This window comes from Hemicordylus capensis, chromosome 4, assembly GCF_027244095.1.
Source record: "Hemicordylus capensis ecotype Gifberg chromosome 4, rHemCap1.1.pri, whole genome shotgun sequence".
NCBI lineage: Eukaryota > Metazoa > Chordata > Lepidosauria > Squamata > Cordylidae > Hemicordylus > Hemicordylus capensis.
Genome location: NC_069660.1, coordinates 106491768 through 106516092, shown reverse-complemented (window position 1 = coordinate 106516092; position 24325 = coordinate 106491768). Strand labels below are relative to the sequence as shown.

General features: G+C 44.6%; 1 protein-coding gene across 2 annotated transcripts in view; it reads left to right on the top strand.

Moving 5' to 3' along the window:
- LOC128324251 (uncharacterized) overlaps positions 1 to 24325 on the top strand; it is a 150915-nt gene that overhangs the window by 90178 nt on the left and 36412 nt on the right. Inside the window, exons 2-3 of one of the 2 annotated variants that reach the window (XM_053248579.1) lie at positions 56 to 104; positions 3819 to 3938. The exons of the other annotated variant lie outside the window; for it this stretch is intronic. Coding sequence (XP_053104554.1) covers positions 56 to 69 — 14 coding nt within the window. The 3' untranslated portion in view covers positions 70 to 104; positions 3819 to 3938. Of the gene's footprint in view, positions 1 to 55; positions 105 to 3818; positions 3939 to 24325 lie in introns of those variants that run through there. 2 annotated transcript variants of the gene reach the window in all.

The window sequence follows — 24325 nt, the reverse complement described above, 5'->3', positions numbered from 1 at the left end:
AAGACTGGGAACTTTACATTGTGCTTCTATGCTATCTTTCATCTCTCCCTCATAGCTGTTGCAGGATAGAGGAAAGGAAACCCAAAGGAATGAAGGAGACCCAGGTGGGTTGCTATTCATTGAGATTCATTCATGATTATTTTGTTTGGTTTGTCACAAATGCCAGACTGGACAAAAGGGGTGCAATTTATCATATTCTCCCATTCATTCTGAACCAAATGCAGATCCTTAGCTTATATTAGACAACTAGAGAATATTCCACACAGCTCATGAATTGCAATACATTAATCTGCTTGCTATTTTATCTGTTGTGTTAAAGAACTTTTGTAGCTATGGAAACATGCTACAATTCAATCTGTGTGCATTTGTGTGTGTTTTTTAAAAAATCCACTTTTTATTACTCCATTTGTCCCTTGCTACTAGTACAGAAATGCTGTTTTCTTTTCACCAAAGAAGCTCATTATCTGCTGGATGAAATGTCAAACCATAGGATTTTATAATGATAAAGCCTCTTCAAGCCTCTTGTAGGAGAGAGGATGACTCACTGGAAGAGGCTTTGCTTGTACTCTTGGGCAAATAAATTCACATGTTTTCTGTTTGTTTCAGAGCAGAAAGGAAGGAACATTTCAGGCATTTTAACATTTCAGTTATTTGGGAGGAAGATAGAAGCACTGACAATTCACCCAGCTATATTCTTGCTTTCATTGCAGAACTGTTATTTATCCTGCTTATGGGATTCCCAGATGCACCTGCTTGGCCACTTTGTGAAGCAGGATGCTGGACTAGATGGGCCTTTCTCATGTATTGGGTTTTTCTTATGTAGTACATCAGCAGATTCTCCCTCTCCCCAAATAATGGGAATAAACAGACATATGATGGAGCTATTCACATGACGGGGCAAGTGGGGGAGCAGGCAGGGTGTGTGTGAGTGCAGTGCATTGGGGGATTCCCACAGGAGATGGGCATTCGTCTCTGCGTCTCCTCGGGTTGAATGTAGCCCAGAGAGACACACAATTCTGGAGCCTGGGTTAAAAGGTACACTGGTGCCATTAACCCTGGCTAAAAACTGGGCTAAAAAGTCAGGCTAGGTGGTGCTGCCCCACTGGGATCAGGCCCTGATCCTGGCAGGTCTCATGTGCAGCCTAACCCAAGTTGCACCTCTCTAGTCTGGGTTAGGCTGCATGTAAGAACAGCCTCGACATCTGTTTTATGGAACAGATATCAACTGTCATATTTCTACTGACTGAATTGCAACTATCTATTCTTATGTGAGTTGCCCTAAAACTTATAATTTTAGATACAATAATCATGGTCAATATAATTGAAAAGATTTAACAAAGTCTAAAGGCAAGATCACACGATATGATAAAATAGATGTAGCTTTAGTGATACAACACCCAAATGATTATCATTTCAATGAATATTTCCCTAAACATTGCCTAAAATTTCATATTTATTGACATTTCTGCCGAATCATCTGACTGACGACTGAGTGAACAGGTATAATGGCTATGGGTTGAGGTATGGGGACTCACAGAACAGGCCGGAGACAGAATGTCTGCATACTATTTATCTCAGTTTCATTGAAAATGCAAAGTGAAGGGATTAGCAGCCAAGTTCCAGCAAACGAAATACATTTGGATCTGGAAGCAAACACAAAACCAAGTATTGGATAAGCAGCACTGCCCAGCCGGGATTAAGGGACGCACTGAGAAAGTGCAGAGGCACTTCTTGTCTGACTAGGTGGTTGCAAGCCATTTTAAATAGGCTCGGGGTAAAGGCTTGTGAAGGCAGGACTAAGGCAGGCAGGAGATAAACGCTGGCCTAGATAGAATTGGACAAAAGGGAGGAGCAATGGTGTAGCCACTATGAAGCAAAGGGGGACAAATGTTCCTGGGCTAGGGGAAATACAGGGGCTGACAGGTCACCCTCTGGCCCCCCAGTGCTTTCGCAGCAGTAGCAGAGACTGCCACCAGTGGATACTGCATGTGCCCACACCCACTCTGCTGGTGGGTGCTGTGCCTACCCCTTCTTTTGCACCTGTGCATGGCCCATCCAGCCAGCAAGTGGGAAACGTTTGGTGAAAAAGCAGCAAAGCAAGAGGTCTTGAGAAGTTCTTTAGTATTGAAGAACGGCAAGGATTTATTTAAAGAAAAGGTTACAAACAAATGTGAAAGAGCCTGCAGCTTAATTGCAGCTGTAGCTCATAGCTGAAAAGAGAGACCAAAACAAACAGCCATCTCTGGAGAGACAAAATGGAGACTAACACTGGAAGAACAAAGATGGGAGGAGTCTTTTATCTATGACCTTTAAACCGCTCCCCCACCAGTGGTCACTATGAGACATTGCAGCTGGCACATGCAACACCCACCCTCCCATCCTGCCAAGCAGTCACCACCAATCTTCTTATGCCCCTGGAGAGGAGAAAAATATGCAAATAAAAATATATGTATAGTTAACAATTATGACTTGCTATTATTTTGCTAGCAGCAGCAACACAAAGAAAATGTAGCAAGCTGGCCCTTTCTTTACACCTCAGAATCTTGATTTTGTAACTCTGAACTCTGATACTGCATGTTGGCAGCAGAGAGTCAGAGACGTTATTCCCATGATCAGTAGAAAGTGGGCTAAGGGAACCTCGTCCGATTTCTACTGATCTTCAGAACCACCAGGCTCGTGGGCAAGCTCGGTGGTTCCAAGGCGGTTAGCCTGCCTAATTCACCCTCCCCTTAAATTAGGTTAACGGAGCGAGCACTCCGTTAACCTCATTTTTTTGTTTGTGGGCCACCACATGCCGCTGTATTCCCCTGCATGCAGCGACATGTGAGTAGACCCCCAACTGGGAGGCTGCAGCCAGCCTCCTGGCCTTGGAAGTCTCTCCAGAATGCCCCACATGCATGGGGCATCCTGGAACTTCTGGCGGCCAGATGGCTCCTGATACCTGCAGTCTCCACTGCCTCCGTGATGGGGCTGGCAGTCGTGTGGGCAACTGATCCGGCTGCCCAGGGCTTGGAGGCTGCTCATCTGTGGGGAGAGTGGGCTAAGCCTGCTCTCCCCGCAGACCCACCAGAAGACCCACTTCACTGATCTTGAGAAGAGCTTCAGAGACCAGGTAGCAGTCATATGAACTCACACTGTGTTTACAGCAATTCAAACAGCAGTAAGAAAGGTATACAGAAAAAGCCGGAAGCTGGAACATGAATGAGTTTGGGGGAATCAGAATGGAGACAATTAAGGCAGATCCATGGGAGACATCATTCTCCTAATCTCTATAAGAAACAATTGTGCCTAGGCTCCACAGTGGTGGTAATGTGGGGAGACAGAAATAGGACATCCACTAACCTGTTGAATCTGAGGCCCATGCAAGGTTGGGAATTTCCATTATATTGGCAAATTATAATGACCTTCTCTGTTAAGTCTTTGCTAGAAATGCCTAATACATTGTTATGCATTTAGCACCCCAAACTTTAATATGTTGATATATGGTATTATTGAAGTTGACAGAGTTTTTAAAACATTATCTAAGTACAAGGCTTTAAAAAAATGAAACCCTTTATTATATAAACTTAGTTTTTAAAATATGTACCCTAAAATGCATCTGTAAGGGGCTGTAAATCTGACTGGAGCAGTGGAAACAGGAAGGGAGTGCTTAACCTTTTACCTTCCTGCCATTTTCTCAATCAAACTGGCCTTCCAAGTTACTCTCTTCCTTGGCAGAAACTGGTCATGCATATCCCAGCATCTTGTGTAGTGTGACCCTTAGCATATGTTTCAACATGGCAGATTGACGCTCAAAGTGTACGATTCATTCATTTCAGTGGGACTTGAATCGGTGAACCATGTTAAAGAAACACATGCTGTTGGACAGAAACCTGTAAGTGACATAGACCGTTTTTCCATCTGCTATTAGAGTCAATACATATCATATGAGCCTGAGTATGTGCATAAAAACCGACTTGCTTCACTTACGATGGTAATCCTGACTCTTCACTTAGACATCTTGTGAGAGGGAGAGAGGGAGATTAAATTCAGTATTTTTCCTTTCTTGAAAGGTTGCCTTTAAAAATATAAAGTGTTCATAAGGGTAAGAAAGGGCTTTTACTGGATAATAATTTCCCCCTAAATGTGTGTGCATATGTTAAAAGCACTGTGAAGCCTCAATAGGTTTTTGATTTGTTATTTTTATGAACAAGCTTGGGTACATTATCTCCTAAGACAATCTACCAGCTGTTAAATGTTTGCTTTTACGATTCAGGGAGCTTCAGCTGTAGAATGCAGAGACATTTGGCTGCTTTGCTAGTTGAAATAAAAACCTAGGACGTTTGGTTTCTCAGGAGAAGGAAGGTACTGTGAACTTATATGAAAAAGGTGTAATTCAGTAAGTCTTGCAAAAGTCATATTACATGATCCCAGTGGAGCATGGGTTACAAGGCAAAGGATGCAGGAGTTGATATCTAGGGAAATCTGATCCCCTGGCATATGCACAGCAGGAGGAAAGGAACAGCAGGCATGGGACTTGGAGGGACTGAGGTAGCAAATAGTTCCTCTTATCCTGTTGAGAGCTATGCTTTGAATATGCAGAACCACCTGAAGATGAAGAAGAAGGAGGGCTGTCTTTGGAGCTGATAATGCATTTGTATGTTATTGTATTGTTGCTGTCTACTGCAAACTGCCTTGAGGATCACTCACAGGGCATGCTGCATGCCCTGGTATTAAGGCATAGTTCCGCTTCCTTGAATGGGGGAAGGAAAGCAACAGTGGCAACTAGTTCAGAAGGTCCTGAGATGAAGAGGATTCCCTCCCTCACTAGCTGCTTGCCAGTCTCTGTTCTCTGGTGATAAGCACTACTTAATCATGTATGTGGCTAGCCATGTCCATTTTTTAGGGAACAAGCCTCTGCCCCAGGGCTCACATTTCAAGGAGCCCAAGAGGGTCTCCAGTGCCAAAGACCTTCCATAGCATAGACTATGAGCCGGGTCTCACAATCAGTGAGACCTGGTTTTGGAGAGTGAGCGGGGAGAGCGGGCTAAGCCCGCTCTTCCCACATATGAGCAGGGCGGGAGCCCTAGGTGGCTGGATTGGCCACTCACACAATTGCCGGCTCCGTGATGGAGCCGGTGGGGGCTGGACGGAGCAGGGGCCGATCGGCCCCCGGAAGCTCCAGTATGCCCTGCGCAAGCGTGCAGGGCATGTGGCGAGATCCCCAGAGCCGGGAGGCGGCTTTTTGCCTCCCCTCCGGGGCTCTCCTTGTGAGTAGCAGCACTGCGGCTACTCACGATAAAAAAGGTTTGTGGAGTGCTCGCTCTGCAAACTCAGTTTTGGGGCAGGCTACTTGAGCGGGTTACCTGTTCAAGAACCACCAGGCTCACAGCCGAGCCCCGTGGTTCTCACAATTGCAGAAAATCGGGCTAGTGGAGGCTAGCCCGATTTTCTGCAATCGTGTGAATAGCCTCTATATCTGAACCTAGAACTTCTGACTAGTTAAACCCCACACCTCTGGAACCCTTTGTGTGACATTGCTGTTATCATCTATGTCTTCTGGATAGTTCCTGATGGAGGGAAAGTGACAGTTCTGAAGAGGAAAACCCTGTGCACGACCCTCAAGGCAGTTTGTGGTAGATTGCAACAATACAATAATGTAGAAAAATAGACAGGCATGCACACAACCCAGAAACCCTTAATCCCCTAGCTCAGGGCTGCTCAACTTCTGCCCTCCTGCAGATGTTGGCCTACAACCCATATCCTTGGCTATTGGCCACTGTGGTTGGGGATTATGGGAGTTGTAGTCCAAAAACAGCTGGCAGGGGCCTAAGCCTGCCTAGCTGATGGAAGAGGCCAGAGAGTGCAGCCCCCAGGCAACTGACAGTTGGAGCAGAGGAGGTTTCTTCCTTGCAGCAAGTGGGGAGCAAGCTCTCTACCGTTGCTCCTTGGCTACTTATAAACACTGGCAACTTCCATGAACCTGGTTTTGGCTTTTTAAAAAAGCACTACAATTATGTTCAGGTTATTAGATTGTTTTTCAGTATTGGCCATGGAAAGCTGTCAAAGAATATGGCCACGTATTAAGGCAGGCTTCTATCTCCTTCTTTCAAAGAACCAGAGTAAAGTGTTTAATCCTGGCATTTGTTGTTCTTCAGAAATACCCTCTGTGCTTCTGAGGTAATTCTGCAGAACATAAAGTACTCGGTTTCTTTAGTTGCCATGGCAAAATTTTCATTTTCTCTTCTCCCCCTTCAGTTTCAGAGGAAGTTGGTGCGAAAAACTCACATTAACTGCCCCCATGCATTATAAGGAGCTAAATAATTTCTCTGAAGATAAGGTCCTCTCAAGCTGCAATAAATGAGATGCTTTTAGCAAGGCTTTATCATATCAACTATTAATTTGTTTTAAAACGCCCAGAAATTTTAGAGCAGCTGAGAGGGAGGCTGGTAGACTGGCATACAGTATATATACAGGTCCAGCAATGAGCATCAAAATAGTGGCTGACATCCTGACGAATGAAGTGCGTGCATTAGGAGAGTCTGCTGGGACACACCAGGAGGCCTCATCCATTTCCCCCAGTCTTCCTGCGCTCATGCTGTTGTGCAAGAGGAATAAAACTATCCCTGCACCAAGAGTCACCTTTTAAAGTAATTACCCTCTTTTCGCTTTCAGGGAAAGAGCAACTGTCCCTGTCCAACCCCAGCACAGCATCCCTCCAGTGGCTGCTGCTGGTGCTGGTGTCTATTTTGTTTTTCTCTTTAGACTGTGAGCTCTTTTGGGACACAGAACCATGTTCTTCATTTATTATCTTTCTAAGCAAACCGCTTTGTTGAAAAGCGGTATATGCATATTGGTAGTAGTAGTAATACTGCCGAGTGCTGCACACCAGAAGCACCCTGTTCTTACCGAGATGTTTCCAGAGGGTGAGCAGCACTCAACAGTATTAGCCCCCTTGTGCCGTATTGTGCAGGAGCACTGAGGGAGCTGTGCAAGGGCTCCCGGTACATTTCTACAGACCCTCCTCATGTGCCTGCTTTGTTAGCCACTATCCCCAGGAGGCCATTGCTCAGCTCATCTATTTGAGCCCTTTTCAGCTTTCCCCAAACACCAGAAACACAGCCTGGAGTTATTCACGCCTGGCTTCAGGCTTCGTTCAGGGTAAATGTTGAGTGCAGCCACTTCCAAGTACACTCGCAGCATTGAGGGAAGCAGCCCCTCCCCTCTGCTCTTGGGGTTGCTTTTCATGCAAGTTCACATGTTTTCCTTCGTGTTTTCCTTCTAGCCAACGGTGGGGGGCGGAGAGGGAGAGAGTACTGAAGAGCTATATTTGCATCAGTAAAGAGAGTATCCTTCTTATCATGCTAATGAATCTACATCAGTGCCTCTCCCTATTCTCTCTGCGTTTTAGGAAAAAGTAGCTTAAAACCAGCATTTTAAAAACCCAGAAATGCCTCGAGATAAGCTAGAATTCAGAAGACAAGCCCAATTTGTGTGTGGAGTGTGTCCAAGAATCTCAAAGGGACTTAGGGGTAAGTTTGGCTGGTGTGTGAATGCACGTTGCACACACTTTCCCCCTGAAGTAGATTCGGGGTAGAAGCCCTGTGTGTAAAGCCTCCCGGTAATATAACCATCCCTAGTAAGGACTGCAACCTCCCAGCATGTCATGCATCTCAACACAGTTCCCCAGCAATGCTTTCACCCTTTAGGAGTCCTGCCAGGGGCGTAGCTAGGGGAGAGGGGGTCCTTGTTCGCCTCACTCTCCGGTGGCCCCTTAGAGTGAGGGAAACAATGAAGAAAACAGGGAGGGGTGGAGCTGGGGGGAAGGTTATTTGAACCCCTTTGCTCAATTATAGCTACACCCCTGAGTCCTGCAGTAGTGGCTTCTGCTAACACAGCTATCCCAACCTGGCTATGAGGACCACTGGGTAATGCACAGCTAGATCCTCCATAAAGTCAGGGCAACTCAAACCTAGGCTGCTGGATGCTCTGATGCAAGAGGCAAGAGCCTCCCATTGTCATACTATGGCCTTCTGCAATGAAATGCATTTCATATATAGTGTGAAATGTATTGTACTGTGTGGGTACTGGGGGCTTGCGGCAAGTGCAGACAGCACAGCACAGCCAGTCCTGTAGTCCTTGTGTATGTGCACAGCCTCCTGAATCGGCATAATTCTGCAAATCTCTATGGTGTTATTCACATTCTAACCAGTTATACCTATACACCAATATCCCAGGGAGACCATTCACTCTTGCAAAGTTCCAAAATTTAGAGAGCAAGTCTGTGGGCAGAGCCTGTTCCATTGTAATGCCTTTTGTTTAAATGCCTTTTGGTTTAAAACAATTGTTAAATAAACAAACACACTGGATTACATTCTGACTAACGAGACACATGTGCTCCGCTACACAAGACCAGCCCCCATGCTACCCCATGCTTCCAAAACTGGAAGGCCTGTTCAAATGAAGATAACAGAAAGAAACACAAACTCTGGCAAAAAAAAAATGCAAGGTGACAATAAGGGAGGAGAAAAGAGAGTCTGAGGAACATTTAGCTAAAAGCATCAAGGGGACTTACAAAAACTTACAAAAATCTATCAGAAGCAGGAAACCTGCCAGGGAGGCAGTTGGACTGTTAGACATAATAAAGGGATTATTAAGGAGGGTAAGGAGGTTGCAGAGAAGCTAAACGAATTCTTTGCATCTGTCTTCATGACAGAGGATACTGAGCATATAACTGTTCTTGAACCAGGCTTTTGGGGACGGAGGCTAAAGAACTGAGTCAGATAGAAGTGACAGGAGATGGTGTACTGTTCAGGTCCTTTAGCATACACACTTTTACAGAAGAGAACAGAGTTTGAAGTACTCCCCATGCTCCAGAACTGCTCTGTAGATCAGAAACTGCACAGAGCTGCTCCAAAACACAGGGAACACTCTGAACTCTAATCCCTCTTCCACAACAGTGTACAAGCTAGAGCATGGTTAGGCAACCTTGGCTCTCCAGTAAATTGTGACAGGGGGTGATGGGAGTCAGAGGCGTAGCTGGGGAAAACGGCACCCAGGGCAAGCTCTGACCCTGAAATTGCGTCCCCCCGCCCCCGCCCCCCCACATACCTGTGCCCTGACCAGAGTGAGCGCGGCGGCGGGCGGCGGCAGATCGCGCGGCGGTGGCAGGCGGAGGTGGATCATCATCGTGTGCCCCTCATGGCTTGTGGCGGCGTGGGAGTGAGCGCGGCGGTGGCGGGTGGGGGCAGCAGATCGCATGGCGGTGGCGGGAGGTGGCGGCGGGAGTGAGCGCGGTGGTGGCGGGCGGTGGCGGATCGCCGAGTGCAGCAGAGTGACTCCGAGGCCTGCCGTCTGACCCGGCGTCGCTTCCCAACTGCGCAGGTGCCGGGCCAGACGGCAGGCCTCAGCATCGCTCTGCTGCACTCGGCGATCCGCCGCCGCCCGCCGCTGCCATGCTCACTCCCCCCGCCAACGCCCGCCAACGCCGCATGATCCGCTGCCGCCCGCCACCGCCGCGCTCACTCCCACAGCGCCACAAGCCATGGGGCACACGATGACGGTCCGCCGCCGCCAGCCGCCGCCGTGCGATCCAGGGGGGATCGGGGGGGGTCATGGCACTTTTTGGCGCCCCCCCACGTGACCCACCAAAGTGGCGCCCAGGGCACGTGCCCTGCCTGCCCCCCCTATCATTACGCCCCTGATGGAAGTTGTAGTTCCACAACAGCTGGAGAGCCAAGGTTGCCTAGCCTTGTGCTGGAGGACCTGAGGGATAGTACAAGAGCTAGTTCTGTGTGTCTGCAAGGGCTCGAAGTATGCCTGCTCCATTAGGTTGTCAATCAGGGAGGCTCTCCACACGAGCAGCGGAGATAGCAGGCTTAGCCCGCTCTCCCTGCAGACGAGCAGGCAGCCATACCTTGTCGGCCAGATCGGCCGCCCACACAATTACCAGCTCAGTCACAGAATTTGTAGGGATGGTGGGGATCGGGGACCGCCTGGCCGCCGGAAGTCCCAGGATGCCCCATGCAAGTGAATGGGACATCCTAGGGAGACCCCCGAGGCCAGGTGGCTTGTTTTAGCCTCCTGGCAAAGGTCTCCTCGTGAGTCGCCATGGTGCAGAGATGTGCTGCAGCATCTCATGATTGGGTAAACAGGGTAGTGGAGCGCGTGCTCCGCTAACCTTGTTTAAGGGGAGGGGTATTTTTGGAGGCTTCAGGAGCCGCATGGCTCCCATTGCAGCACACGACCGGGAGAAACCAGGCTAGGCTCCCTTAGCCCGATTTCTCCTGATCGTGGGAATAGCCTCAGTATTTCAAATCCAATTCACTAAAGATAGACAGACACAACTTACTAATTTCCTCGAACAGCATATTCTAGGGTGGCTAATATCAGAATCTGGAGCCATCTTTTAGTGCAGAATCTGGGAATGTGTGATCACAAGTGGACTTTGTGAGTGAATGTATTTCTTTCTACATGCAATATCCCAATAGCACTTATGAGATGACTGATTACCGAACCTTTTGTTGCAAAACAACAGTTTTAAGAATGGTGATTTTAGGTACACCTACAAAATGCAGTTGGCAGTATTGGTATAATTGTTAGTTATCTTAAAATATCTAATGGTAGGTGGTTAAGAGCACTTGCTTTCATGCTGCTTGTTAGATGTGGATTATTGTCACAGCAACAGTGGTCCCAATCACAAAACCTCTTTCACTACCATGGAGACCATCAAAAAATAACCACAGAATCCTGTGCAAACTGGGGGTGGGTGGTTGGGCGGTGGGATCTACTCTTTGGGATAGGAACTGAAAGCTTTTATGAAACATAAACCAAGAAACATAAAGGGGCAGGAATAGAGTATGGCATTCATATGTTTGTATATGCTCATGCAAATGACAAAATGCAAAACCGGACTGGAAAAGCCCCACAATCTGGTCACTCAGGCACCTACACCTTTGATGAATGGGATGTACAAGTCTCATGGAACTTATTATTTTGCAGAAATAAAGAACAAAGAAAGTTAATTAATGGTTACGCTGTCTATAGTTTCATCTGTAACACAGGCAAAAGGGAGAACACCAGAGTTCACACTGGGCTGCATTTGCACATAACGGCAAACTGTGGGTATTTTATTCATTCATTCATTCATTCATTCATTGATTTCTATATCACCCTTCTGAAATGGCTCAGGGCGGTTTACAATTAAAAACAGGGTAGATGAGTAAAGATGTGTTGTCGAGTTGGTCGACGCCAGCTTGACGACACAACTTTACTTTACTTTACTCATTTACCTTTTCTCAATGACTCCTGGCAACCACAGAGCCATGTGGTTTTCTTTGGTAGAACACAGGAGGGGCTTACTATTGCCATCTCCCATACAGTATGAGATGATGCCTTGCAACATCTTTCTATATCACTGCTGCCCGATATAGGTGTTTCCCATTGTCTGGGGAACATACCAGCAGGGATTTGAACTGGCAACCTGTTGCTCCCTAGGCAAGTTATTTCCCCGCCATTAGGTGGCTCGTGGGTAGATGAACCTGAGGTTAATTTTTGTAACCATGAATCTCATCACAGACATTCATCCAACCAGAGCCTGGCAACATCCGGTTTCAGGGCAGGGAAGCCACTTCCTCTTCCTGATCATCAAGGCCGCATCCCAGTGAGCTGTGAAGCAATTGTGTCACCAGACTGTGGGCAAGGCATCAGAACGTCTGCAGGGTGGCAGCCATCAGCAATGATCTTCAAGGGGGCATGTGGAGCACGATTGTGACTTTTCGGAATGGACTGCCCACTCTTGGCAGGGAAAGGGCGTTTAAATACCTTTAAACGGCATTTAAGCCCGTCTCCTGACAACTATTGCATCATTGCCCTTGTAAGAGCCCTGCAGCAAAACAGTCTTGCACAGCCATAATTACTGGCAATGGGGGAATAGAGAGGAACACTGTTTTTCTGTTACTCTGGGAAGGGATCATGATGACTTCCTAAGAGGGAATATGTATAAAAGGTAGGGTAAAGGATCCTGGAGTCTGGCCCACTGTGACAAAAGGATGTTCTTGCGATGGCAAACCTGGGCAAAGCAGTCCATGAACACCCAAGCACACTCCTGCCCCCGGGTTGGCTTGCTGGCTGGGAATTAGCCCTCTCATGAGAGGGCCAGTTCACAGGGGACAACCAGAGGCTCAGTGAGCTTCAGGCCTCTGTCAGACTGTGCTCTCATGAGGTAGGCCATCCAAATGTGTGGGTCCCCTGTTCTCTGTGGTAAACAATAAAACTTGTACACTCTGACAGTGTTCCCTCTAACAGGGATTCCCACATGTTGACTACAACTCCCCGAATCCCCAAGCAAAAGCCACTGCAGCTGGGGATTCTGGGAGTTGTAGTCAACAACATCTGGGAATCCCTGCTAGAGGGAACACTGCACCCTGACTCCCTCCTTTCCAAGCAACTATTTCATATTTACAAAGAGTAGTGGTTGCGCCATTTGATGGGCGATCTCAGGTGGACAGACTAGGGAAACACTGGGACCAGGGATAGATCTTTATTCTCATTCAGATTTCCTCGGGTTTCGATGATGTTGTGTTAGTACCCAGAATGTTGGGGGCAATATGCTAAAATCATTGTAAACCGCTTAGAGAGCTCCGGCTATAGAGCGGTATATAAATGTAAGTGCTATTGCTATTGCTAAGTGCTATTGCTATATGCAGATCAGCCACTGCAGAGAGTCATGGGTGAGGGGAACCCGGTTATCAGTGATTCCAAAAAAGGAGGGGAGAGAGGGACAGGCTGGGGAACTGCAACCCCTGCTAACTTGGCAAAGAGGCACATTTTAACATGGTGATTCTCTTTTATTTAACAGAGGGAGAATAACTGGCCCTATCCACCCCCAGCAGAGTAGTGCCAGTGACTGTTGCTTTATTTATTATTTCTCTGTGTAAACCATCCTGAGCCATTTTTGGAAGGGTGGTATAGAAATCAATCAAACCAACCAACCATCCAGCTCCTTTGTTCCAGCTGAAGTGTCCTTTCCCTCCCCCAACTGCCACCACAGAGCAACCTTGATCTGGGAGGAGGAGAGAAGAAAGAAGTGAGATTAAGGCCCATATAAAGATGTAAATGCGGGGCTTGATATATTGTTCTTTATACAAGTTGTTTGTAAACCGCTTCAGGAGGTTCACCTGAAAAGCAGTATATACATGCTAAATGAATGCATGAATGTCGGGTGGCCATGCTGGTGGGGGGAACATGGTGGATATGTGCCAATGGATGACTCGACTGGCAGAGGGACTGCTTGGATGACTGGACTGGGAGAGCCACTGCTTCTTCGCAGCAGTCACCAGGACAGGGAAAGGTGTTGCTGGGTTCCTGTCCCAGAGGCTTGCTTGTGTCGAGCAACCAGCATGCGTGGCAGCTGCTGGCCAGCCCACATGTGTGTCTCCATGGCCTTTCACTCTCAGGAGAGAGAAGTCCACTCTGGAGCAGCATCTGTCATCATCACACAGGAGGAATCTCTCTTGTGAATGGAGTCAATACTGCTCCTGCTAGACGGTTCTCCTCATGAGCAACGCCAGAGAGTGTATGCTTTTACCCATGGGGAAGGGCCTGGGCCCCCCTTCACCAATGTTATTTTACAAAAATAAAATAAAATTGAGCAGAGGCATTCATGAATCCCTGGAGGAGCTGCCTCTTAAATCTGACCCCGGATATCGCTCTCCTGCCATATGTTGTCTTTGCAGCAATATAATCAGGTTGCCCAGTTTATGGTGCCTCCGCTACTGCATGTGAACATGCTTCTTTGTCAATTCATTTTTTGAGACCAAAATGCATAGTGCCATCCCTTCCCCTTTTTCTTCTGAGAAAGAAGTGCCACAGACATGGAGAGGACGCATTCCTGTGTGGGTCTTGGCCAGCATCTCTATAATTTTGGTTCCATAAACAGCACGAAGCCCCGGTTCTGGCGGCATCTGTGTTCAGACGTAATGCAGCTGCCTTCAAACCTCAGGTTGGGGCAGCAAAACTCACTTCAAACCGAAGGTTCAAACTGGAGTTTGGTGAGGGAAACTGCAGGTAGCTTTTGCTGCAAAACTGTGGTTTCATGCGTTCAGACGTACACGAATTCCAACCTCTGCCCTTTCAACTCTGGTTTGGTGTTGCATGTTAATGCGGCCATTGCATTTGTAGTAATTCCACAGTCTATATAGAATTACCTTACATATGGAATGTCCATATATATATATATATATATATATATATATATATATATATATATTCATATTCCTTTTTTTTTATTTTTATTTTTATAACAGCCCTGAGGATTATAATGCAATTGTTAAGTTGTTAAGTATTAAAATGCAAGTGCATTTTAATACAATACAATAATAATTACATTGGTGTATTTTCAATAGTAATGTCTTGGCCCCTTTCATTTAATACTTTTCAAATAAAGCGGTGGGATTTTGTTTGTTATAAAAATGGCCATGACAGTTTCCACACGAGGGAGACCAATGATCCATTCAGCCCAATATTCTCTCTTTGACAGTTGCAAGTAATGAAGAAATATACTGCTCTTCACAGAGAGTCGAGGGAGAGAGCCATCTGTCAAGATGTGTAGCCGGGCCTTCTGGCAGTTAGCTTTTTCATGGACAACATCTAAATAAGAGGGCTGGTCCCTTGGTCATTTTAACTATTAGCACTGGCCAGTGGATTCTGCAATGCTACATCCACAGGATTCCCCCACACTTAGCCTTAGCCTTAGGCATTAGTTACAAGAAGCCATATAGCTCAGTAGTAGAGCACATGTTTCATATATATACAGCCCCAGGTATATATATGACATGCCAGTATATATATGACATGGCATGTCCAGGTAGGGCTGGAAACTATCACTGCCTGAAAATCGGAAGAAGACAATATTTAGAAGACCCAGTCAGGGAAGACAATACTGAGCAGGATGGACCAATGTGGTCTGACTCAGAATAAAGAAGCTTCATGTTTTCAGGAGAGAGGCCATAGTGCAGTGGAAGAGTACATGTTTTACATACAGAAGGTCCAGGTTCAATTCCTGGCATCTGTGAGCAGGGCTAAGAAAGACTCCTGCCTGAAACTCAGGAGAGCTGCTGCCAGTGAGTGGAGACAATAATAAGCTAGATGGACCAATGGTTGTCTCAGTATAAAGGCAACTGCATATGTTCATGGTTGTGGCAGACTTTAACCACTTCACAGAATTCTGACAGGCTTATGTGAAAAACACGTCCCACTCTGGCCTCCACTGTCTCAGATTTCTCAGTCCTTTCTTTTTTGTGACCCATGAAACCGCCCTGTATTTGCATTACATTTTCCATCAGAAATTCACTCCAACATGCAGGAAAGAAGTGCACACATATAATGAAAATTATGTTACTGTCATTGCTGACTGCAAAGCAAATGCTGCAGACTGAATCAAGATCATGGACTAGACCAAAGGGCCATGCATCCAGTCCAGCATGCCATTTCCAACAGTAGTCAAAATGAACAAAGGGAGAGACAGCCCCCAGGCTGGTACCTAAGAACAGGAATTCTTAGATTGCTGCATTGCTCAGTGCATTTCCACCAGCAGTCTTCCCCTGGGGCAAAGGGTTTCTAGTGTACTACTTTGGCACATCGCTTAAACTCACTTACTCAAAGAATATGCTGCCCCCTCCTTCCCCTTCAAACAACAGTCATCCAGGTGCCTCTAGGGAGCAAGGCATGAAGGAAGCACATCAGTAAAAATGAGAAGCTACAATTCATAGTTTTGAACATACAAGTCCCTTTTGTTTCACAGAGACTTAAAAGGAGAACTGCAAAAAGTGTGCTGAGGAGGGGCTTGAAATGTTTCCTGGAAAAATGCCTGACTCATCACTTCTCAGTGCTGCTTGCAGCTGTTCAAAGCAATTGTTTCCCTTCACTGCTGTAGCTTTAGCACCGTTTTCATTTATTATGTCTCCTTTTTCTTGTAGTGATCCAAGACAGTCAATCAGTGATCATATAATGAGTGTGAGGATATCACATAGCCAATCAGATCTGTCAACATGACAATGTAATTGTTGCCAAATGATGCCAATTTAGGGATAGGCCAATACATCACACTGTAATCACTGAATGGATGTTCAGGGGTTGGTGGGATCGTGGCTATCTCTGAATAGGTTTTTTGAGGGTCACTAAACGATGCTGGTGATTCTCTGCCATGGTGCAGTAGATCCAAATCATCCACCTTGCCACTGTCGGCTGTGGAGCTCAACTACCACTTCCTCTGTTTCCATTGGAGCAATCATCTCCACCCAATAGAAGTTCAACCTTTGCCCAATAACTTTCTCAGAAAAAATCAAAAGTGGAATAATGCTCACATAAGGTAAAAGTGTTTTTAAACACCTCCCATTTAGGTTCAGACATGTATAAAAACATGTTCAGGACTGTAGGCATTATTGGCATGATTAGTTCAATTGGAAGTGTCTACTTGCAGAATTTGGCTTTCAGTGTTAAACAACCTGGAAATATTTGGTGACTAATTCCTTCAATCCTTTACACTCAACTATTTAGCTGTCCTAGAAATGCTGGAAAATTGCAAATCTTATTCATTTGTGGGCGTTACAAAATTTCTCTCTCTCTCTCTCTCACGCACACACCACACACAGAGTATATATGACTCCAATTCTATGAGCAATCCTACAGGTTTTCTTAAATTTCTTATTAAAGGTTTATGGCCCTTAATTTTTATGATAATAATTTTCTTTTGTTACTTTTACTGGTGTACAGAACACTGTAGTAAAAACTTTACAATCCAGTAAAAACCACTCATTGATAAGACATTAACAGTTTTATTATTTGAGGGTTACTAATAAGGAAGCTATTTTTTTGGTGTTGATGGCAGGAGATGATAAGTCAGAAAAATGGAAACAGAACAAATATAGAGCTGCTACATCCTCAGTTCATTTCACAACCCAAAGGTACAAGGCAATGATAATTTGCTCTCAAAGACAGAGAGTTCTGAAGACACGTTCTCAAGGAAAATGGGGAAAATCAGAGCTGGACAACTTTTTTGGTCATGAAAACAATCATCCAGAGAACTGTGTCCAATTAGCATATTAGTTGTGTGCATAATTTGCATAAATGTACTGGACAAGACGCTATTGCCTCTTGGATCTATTTTGCTTCCTCCTTTGATGCCATCTATGTGATTTCTAGTGCAATACATGAAATAACAGACCAGCATCTTCTGATGACATGGCAAAAAGTTCAGTAAACAACAGATACTCTGAACCTATCTTGGAAACAAATCATTTTAACTCTTCTGTCTGACATTTTTCCTGGTTAGGCATGTTTCTAAGATTGTGTATATACGATATTTCATTTCCTGGAAGCAATTTCTAGGAAGTCTGACAAATCTTCTCATATCATATAAGATGCTCAAACAGACAGTATGATCAGCAGTCTTGGTCCTGCAAATCATATTCAAAATTGTGAATTAATCTCTTTAAACACGAGAAAGGCTTTAAAGTAATGAGGTATAAATTATTTGAGTATGGTAGTGTCTGTATAGTTAAGGTGAGCTGTTAAAAACTGCATTCCACTTTTATAAGCCCTGAACATTCTCAGTCATAAAATCCAAACCATAGATCCAATCTGCCTGGACATGAAGCAACTAGATGAAAAGAGTCAGGAACTACCCAGATGTGATAAAGATCTGTTTAAAAATGACTGAAATACAACAGTTTGAAATTGATCCCCCCAAAAGTTTGTTTTCACATGTGACAATGTTAATATTGCTTTTTTTCTTCTCTTCCCCTACCATGAAATGTATTCAAAAATTTACATCCATACAAGAGTATGCGCTTTTGTTATTTTTTAAAAAGAAATATTTTGAATATTTAACATTTGAAATCAGGGTAATCAGATCCTGGCACACCTGCTACAATATGTCAAATAGCCTGATGGTCTCTTCTCAGCAGCCATATTTTACGTTGTCTTCTTTTATGCTGACCAATTTAGCCACTATACCAAGGTTAGCTGTGTGGGTAACTTGACCTTCATTTAGAGCAGATACTGATGGTTTCCTGAGACATTTTCCCCCTTAGCAGCTGCCTAACAGCTGTCTTTTGTATGTTTCCTCCAGAGCAAGTTCTGTTAATGGTGGTGGGAGGGGAGAGAAAGTAATGGAAATATTCTTATAAAATTTGGTGGGGGAGAATAGCGGGGAAATTTTATTTTATTTTTTAATGGAGGGAGAGATGGAAAAATGCTTTTAAAACTGAGAGGACAATGGAGCAACCCCTTTAAACACTGCAAGGGGATAATGAAACAATCCTGTAAAAAAGGAGAATAATGAAAAAAAAAACCACCATTTAAAGGGGCTGTGGGAAGATTCAAAAATTTAGTGCTGGTTTTAACCTTTAAATCCATGTCTTGGGACTGGGTTACCTGAGAGAGTGCCCTGCCCCATATGTCACTGCACATACCTTAACATCTTCAGAGGCCCTCCTCTGGGTGCCCCTGCCAAACGAGGTAAGGCAGGTGGCTACCAGGGAGAGGGTTGTTTCGATGGTTGCACACCATTTATGGAATAACCTCTCCAGTGAGGTTCACCTGGCTTCATCACTTTGTTCTTTTAGATGCCAAGTAAAGACCTTTTTGTTCACCCAGGCCTTTTAAAATCAGGTTTAAAATTTGAGTTTTCAGATGTGATCTGATTTTTAACTAATTTAAAAATGAATTTTTAAGCCGCTTTGTATGATATTTTGTATTTTCTTTTCACCTTTTTTGTCTCTTATGATTTCAGGTGTTATGTGTTTTTATTGTATGTTTTAATCCTCTGTGGTGAGCCATGGAGAACAATTTGTTATGGGGTGGCTAACAAATAACGTTGTTTATTATTCATTCATTCATTACACTTGTATACCGCCCCCAACTCGCTATATGCTATTTATACAGTCTACCAGATGTTATTGACTGGATTTGGTACTTTAATAATCGGGCTCTTTCCAAGGGTCTAGGACAGGGTTTCTCAACGTGTGGGTCCCCAGATGTTATTGGACTTCAACTCCCATAATCCCCAGCCCCAGTGGCCTTTGGCTGGGAATTATGGGAGTTGAAGTCCAAGAACATCTGGGGACCCACATGTTGAGAAACCCTGGTCTAGGATAACTAAAGAAGAATTAAAGATATCTTCGTAGTATTCATTCTGTCCCGAATAGTGTGGCCTTCTGTACTTGATGTGCTGTAATTTTATTGATGTGCAGGGTGTCAAGATGGCGTTCAAGTTCTTTTGTACTGCACAAATGGCACCAACAACTATTGGCACCACTATTGTTTTCTTTTTCCAGAGCTGCTCAATTTCAATCTGAAGGTCCTTGTATTTGGTTATTTTCTCCAATTGTTTTTCATCAATTCGCCTATCCCCTGGGATTGCAATATCAGTGATCAGAACCTGATTCTTCCCGATGACTGTCAGATCAGGCATATTGTGTGCTAAATGCCTATCAATTTGTATTCAAAAATCCCTCCCAAATTTTGCCTCTTCATTTTCTGTGACCTTCTCAATTGGATGATTCCACCAATTCTTGCTTGCTGGCAATTTGTAATTCTTGCAAATGTTTCAGTGGATCATTGCAGCAATTTTGTAGTGTTTATTAAGTATTATCTTCCTCCGCTTCCCCACCCCTTTAAAAACTTGAGGGGGGTATTATTGGCTCACATACCTTGTGGCGAGCTGCCAATCTTGCTTGCTGTGTCTAAGCCCCATTCAACTTCACCGGTGTGGTTTGCAAAGGTGGGGAGGCTCTGTGACAACTAAGGAGTGCATCCTCCCACTGTGACTCCCATCATTCCCAAAGGGAATTGCAGTAGGAGTATGAAGATGTCTTCCTTAGTCATCAAGGAGTCTCCCTGTCTTCGCAAGCTGTGCCAGTGGGATTTAAAAGGGCTCAGAAGCAGTAAGAGTTGGAGAACAGCTGGTCTTGTGGCAGCAAGCATGAATTGTCCCTTTGCTAAGCAGAGCCCATCCTGGTTGCATTTGAATGGGAGACTACATATGGCCACTGTAAAATATTCCCCTTAGGGGGTGGGGCTGCTCTTGGAAGAGCACCTGCATGCTTGCATGCATAAGGTGCCAAGTTCCTTCCATGCAATCTCCAAGACAGAGCTGAGAGAGACTCCTGCCTGCAACCTTGGAGAACCTGCTGCCAATCTGTGTAGACAATACTGAGCTTGATGGACCTATGGTCTGACACAGAATAAGACAGCCTCCTATGTTCAGGCATGCTTGCCATTTAGACTGGCAGCTTGCTGCACAGTATGTGAGCTATCATCATCAATGTACAACAGAAAAGTTCTCAAAGTGGTTTACTTAGGCTGAGTTCAGATGTACAGGATATCCACAGTTATAGCTGGCCAAGGTTGTAACTGCAGTATGCCCAAATGTGCAAAACCGTGGTTATGGGCCAAAAGCTGATTCCGGTTTGCCTTGCCAAACTCCAGTTGGAACCTTCAGTTATCTCTAAGTTTTGCCGCTGACAACTGAGGTTTTTCCGCCAAAGGGTTATGCCCAAATGCTGACTCATCTATAACCACAGTTTTGTGCCTATTCCAGACTCCAGTCTTAGAGGTGGTGGGGATGCGCCTTGACAGCAGGGCAGGAGGGAGGGGCTCCCCTCTCCTTCAACCGGATTTTGGTTGGTCATGTTTTGGTAAACGTCTGCAGAGCCATTTGGAGTTAAGAATTGAAACCTTGGCCATGCTTAACTCCAGTTAACTTGTACATCCGAACTGGACCATTGTTAAAAAGAATAATATGAAAAACATGGTTCCCTGTCCTCAAATGGTTCACTATCTTTTTTAAAAAGGGTAGAATAGGAGGCAATAATGGAAAGATCCATGCATGAAGGGCAGGGGGCATACAATTGTGAGGCTCATGAACATCGGATGGAATGATGATTAGGTAATAATTCTGTGTTTGAATCTGGGGCACCATGGTTTAAATTACCATTTAGACATGCTCACTGGGTGGTCTTGGGCATGTCATTGTCAACATAATCTGCCATACAGAGTTGTTTTAAGGACAAATTATCAGCGTTCTAAAGTACTTGTATATTCACAATGGACCGGTTAGGATGACCACTGCGCAGCAACCACAAAAAGGCTGGGGATGCCCTGAGAGTGCTCTCACTCTTATATTACCAGAGTGCTCCCCAGGTGTCCTCTAATCATGGGTGAGGGTTCATCTGAATCTATATGTGTTCCAAAACCATGCTTAAACTTAGATGAATGCTCCCATCACACAATTCAAGACTACCCTGAGAATGTGTCAGAACATCTTCTGTTGACATCAGGGCAGGTACATCTTCGGGGTGTCCCCAGCTTCATCGTGTGTTCCAGGCAGTGTTCATCTGAACCAGAAGGTGCACTCAGTTTTGTAGAATCCCCCCTCTCCCTGCAGCTTCCTGTGCCCCAGCCTACTGTATTTGCAAGGGTCCCCTGAGCCCCAGGAGCTCTAGGGACGCAAGTGGGGAATTTCACTTGTGTGAGTTTCCTTCTGCAGCTAAGATACTACTAATTTCTAGACTTCATCTTTCTAGGAAAAAAATTAATATGAGAACAATGTGCATCTTGTGCCTGTGAAATACATTTGTGCATCTGATTAGCTGTACTTATGGTAATGTCTGAAACTGCTCTAAGTGACTGGTATGCCAGTTAGGCTTTTAAAACACCAGATTAGGCATTTATGAAATTTTTAAAATGGTGTTTAATCATCATCCAAAATCCTCTTTACTTTAACTTTCAAGGGTGGAAGCTTCCCGAGAGACAGGATTGTGATATGCTTTGACTGCGGGCCTGGAGATTCAGGCAAACAAGCTAGAAATACAAACTGGCTTTTAAAATCTGGCACAAAGTGTGAGATGCTGAATGTACTTCATCAGGGAGCCTCTCATTGCTCTGTGGTATGTGGCAGAATGTGGCCTAAGTGGGATGCCCATAACCATGTGAGAGCAGGAGGAATATAAACAGGATCCCTAGAGTCACCTAAAGTGCTTAAAGCATGAAATCCCTCTGTCTAAGTGAAATGGGGAATAAGTGCCAGTGTTTGCCAAGGCAGTCTATTTGCTCTTGGCATCATTTAACAGTGATATTTGATAGATGTGATACAACGAGGAAAACTGATCTGTATTTTTAAACTAATGGATTGTATGCCAGAACTCACAAGTAAGTTGGCAGTTTCTTTAATCAGTGTATATGTTCACAAGTGTACAGGAAAGAAAATCTACAGTGGGTAATATTTAGTCAAGTGTCTTAAGCTGCAGTACAAAGCTCATTTGCTTCAAAAATAATTCAGTGGTACTTAATTCCAGATAAATGTGTTCTTGATCAGGACATGTCAACGGTTAACCAATCCCTTCACAGCAGAGTAGTGGCACACAAACCAGCTTAGTGGAATAAAAAGTGTATTGATGATTGAATGGTTATTTAAAATAACCCAATGGACACTGAGAACATCTTCAGTGCCTGACTGTATTCCCTCAACTCACTCTATGTAACAAATGAGAATTATATTAAAGCTCACAACGGATTCCCTTGCACTACTGGATGCTTCTCAATGATCAAATGCCTTGAAGCAAGGCCCTCTTTATTCAGCCTAACTTATGTAAAGTATGGGTTGCCAAGTTTGTTTCCTGCCTGGACAGGAGCAGGAAGACCCACAGGCATGACTATGCCATAGCAGGCCTAACATTCAGGGTTTTGTTGCCATCTATTTCCCAGCAGAGCAGAAGTATAACCATCCCATGGCTCACTAGTTGGATGGGGTGGCTGCATATCTGCTACAGCTCAAAACAGAGTGGCACCATCTCAGACTCTGGATCCAACATGTAGCACACCTGCTAGAAGGCTGACCACCACTAATGTAAATGTACATGAACTGGTCTTAGATAAGATGGAGTTAGGCCCAATACTGGAAAGGGCATGAAAGTTTAGCACCTGCTTTCTGAAATCTCATATTCTGCAAAGGCTGCCAGAACAATTTAGAACAACTTGGGAGACGGAAATCAAATTCTAGGAATCCCTATGGCATCTTCTTACTCCATTCTTCCCACCTCTGTGTTTATTCAGATTTTCATAACAAAACAAAACCAAATTGAACAGTACATATCCACAAAACTCTCAGAATGTAGAAGAATATAACTTATGCATAACTATTATTTCCCACACCTTATTTATCCATTCCCAATAAGTTGGTGCAAGACGGAGACACACGATGGCTTCATTGGCATACACAGGCCATTTTGGCTACTAAGAACAGACAAAAGTGAGTAGAAAAACAGCAACTAGCTTCTATACTATGGTGAAGTTCAACTTGGGATCATTTTCAACAGGGCAATCTATTCGGAGGAAAGCCCTTTTATATATCCAGGTAATGCTGGATCTCATGCATCCTTCAAACTCAAGGAGATGATTGGATATGTTATTAATTGAAATTGGCCCTTTTTGCTATATAATAGCTGCTAATGAACAGTTGATGGGAGACATAAAGAGTTCCCTCACTAGGCATTTCCATTTGCCAGTCATCAATTAATTACGCAGAACATTTAAATTTGAACAATGAGTCTGTTATCTCATCTGCCACAGGGACTGAACTTGACAGAGGTGGGTATGAAGCTTTTCAGTAGACAATAGACTATTACTCAGATACAAGGATTTAAAAAATAAACCTTTAGATTTTTAGAGTATTACATGGATATAATGGAGAAAATATACTGAGCAAATATCTCATACAAACTACTGTAGTATAGTGGCTATAGACTTGAACTAGGAGGATGCAAGTTCAAATTCTGCTCAGCTATGAAATTAACTGGGTGACTTTGGGCCAAAAGCTGCCTCACTAGTTTATTAGGAATAGTAGGTTAGGTTGGTATGACTGCTGTGTACATTTTCTTTTGTTTCTTGGAATAAAAGCAAGATACAAATGACCTAAGTCAGGAACTGGCTAAATAACTCATCAAAAGACGGAGGTATCTGCATTCTGATTTGCTTGCAATGCCAGGTAACTGTTCCATGAAGCAAGGTGAGGCCATCACCACAGGCAGCAAGATGTCCACCTGCTCTCTGCTTTTAAAAGAGGGGGGGGGGAGACAGTTGCATGCAAAGGGGATGGCATTTGGCACCCTGCCTGAAGCACACAGAAGTTTTGAGCCACTACTGTGTGATGCACTTGCACAGCAAGCAAAAAAGGAAAGGAAAGGAAAGGAAAGATTATGCTGTCGAGTCGGTGTTGACTCCTGGCAACCACAGAGCCATGTGGTTTTCTTGGTAGAATATAGGAGTGGTTTACCACTGCCTTTAT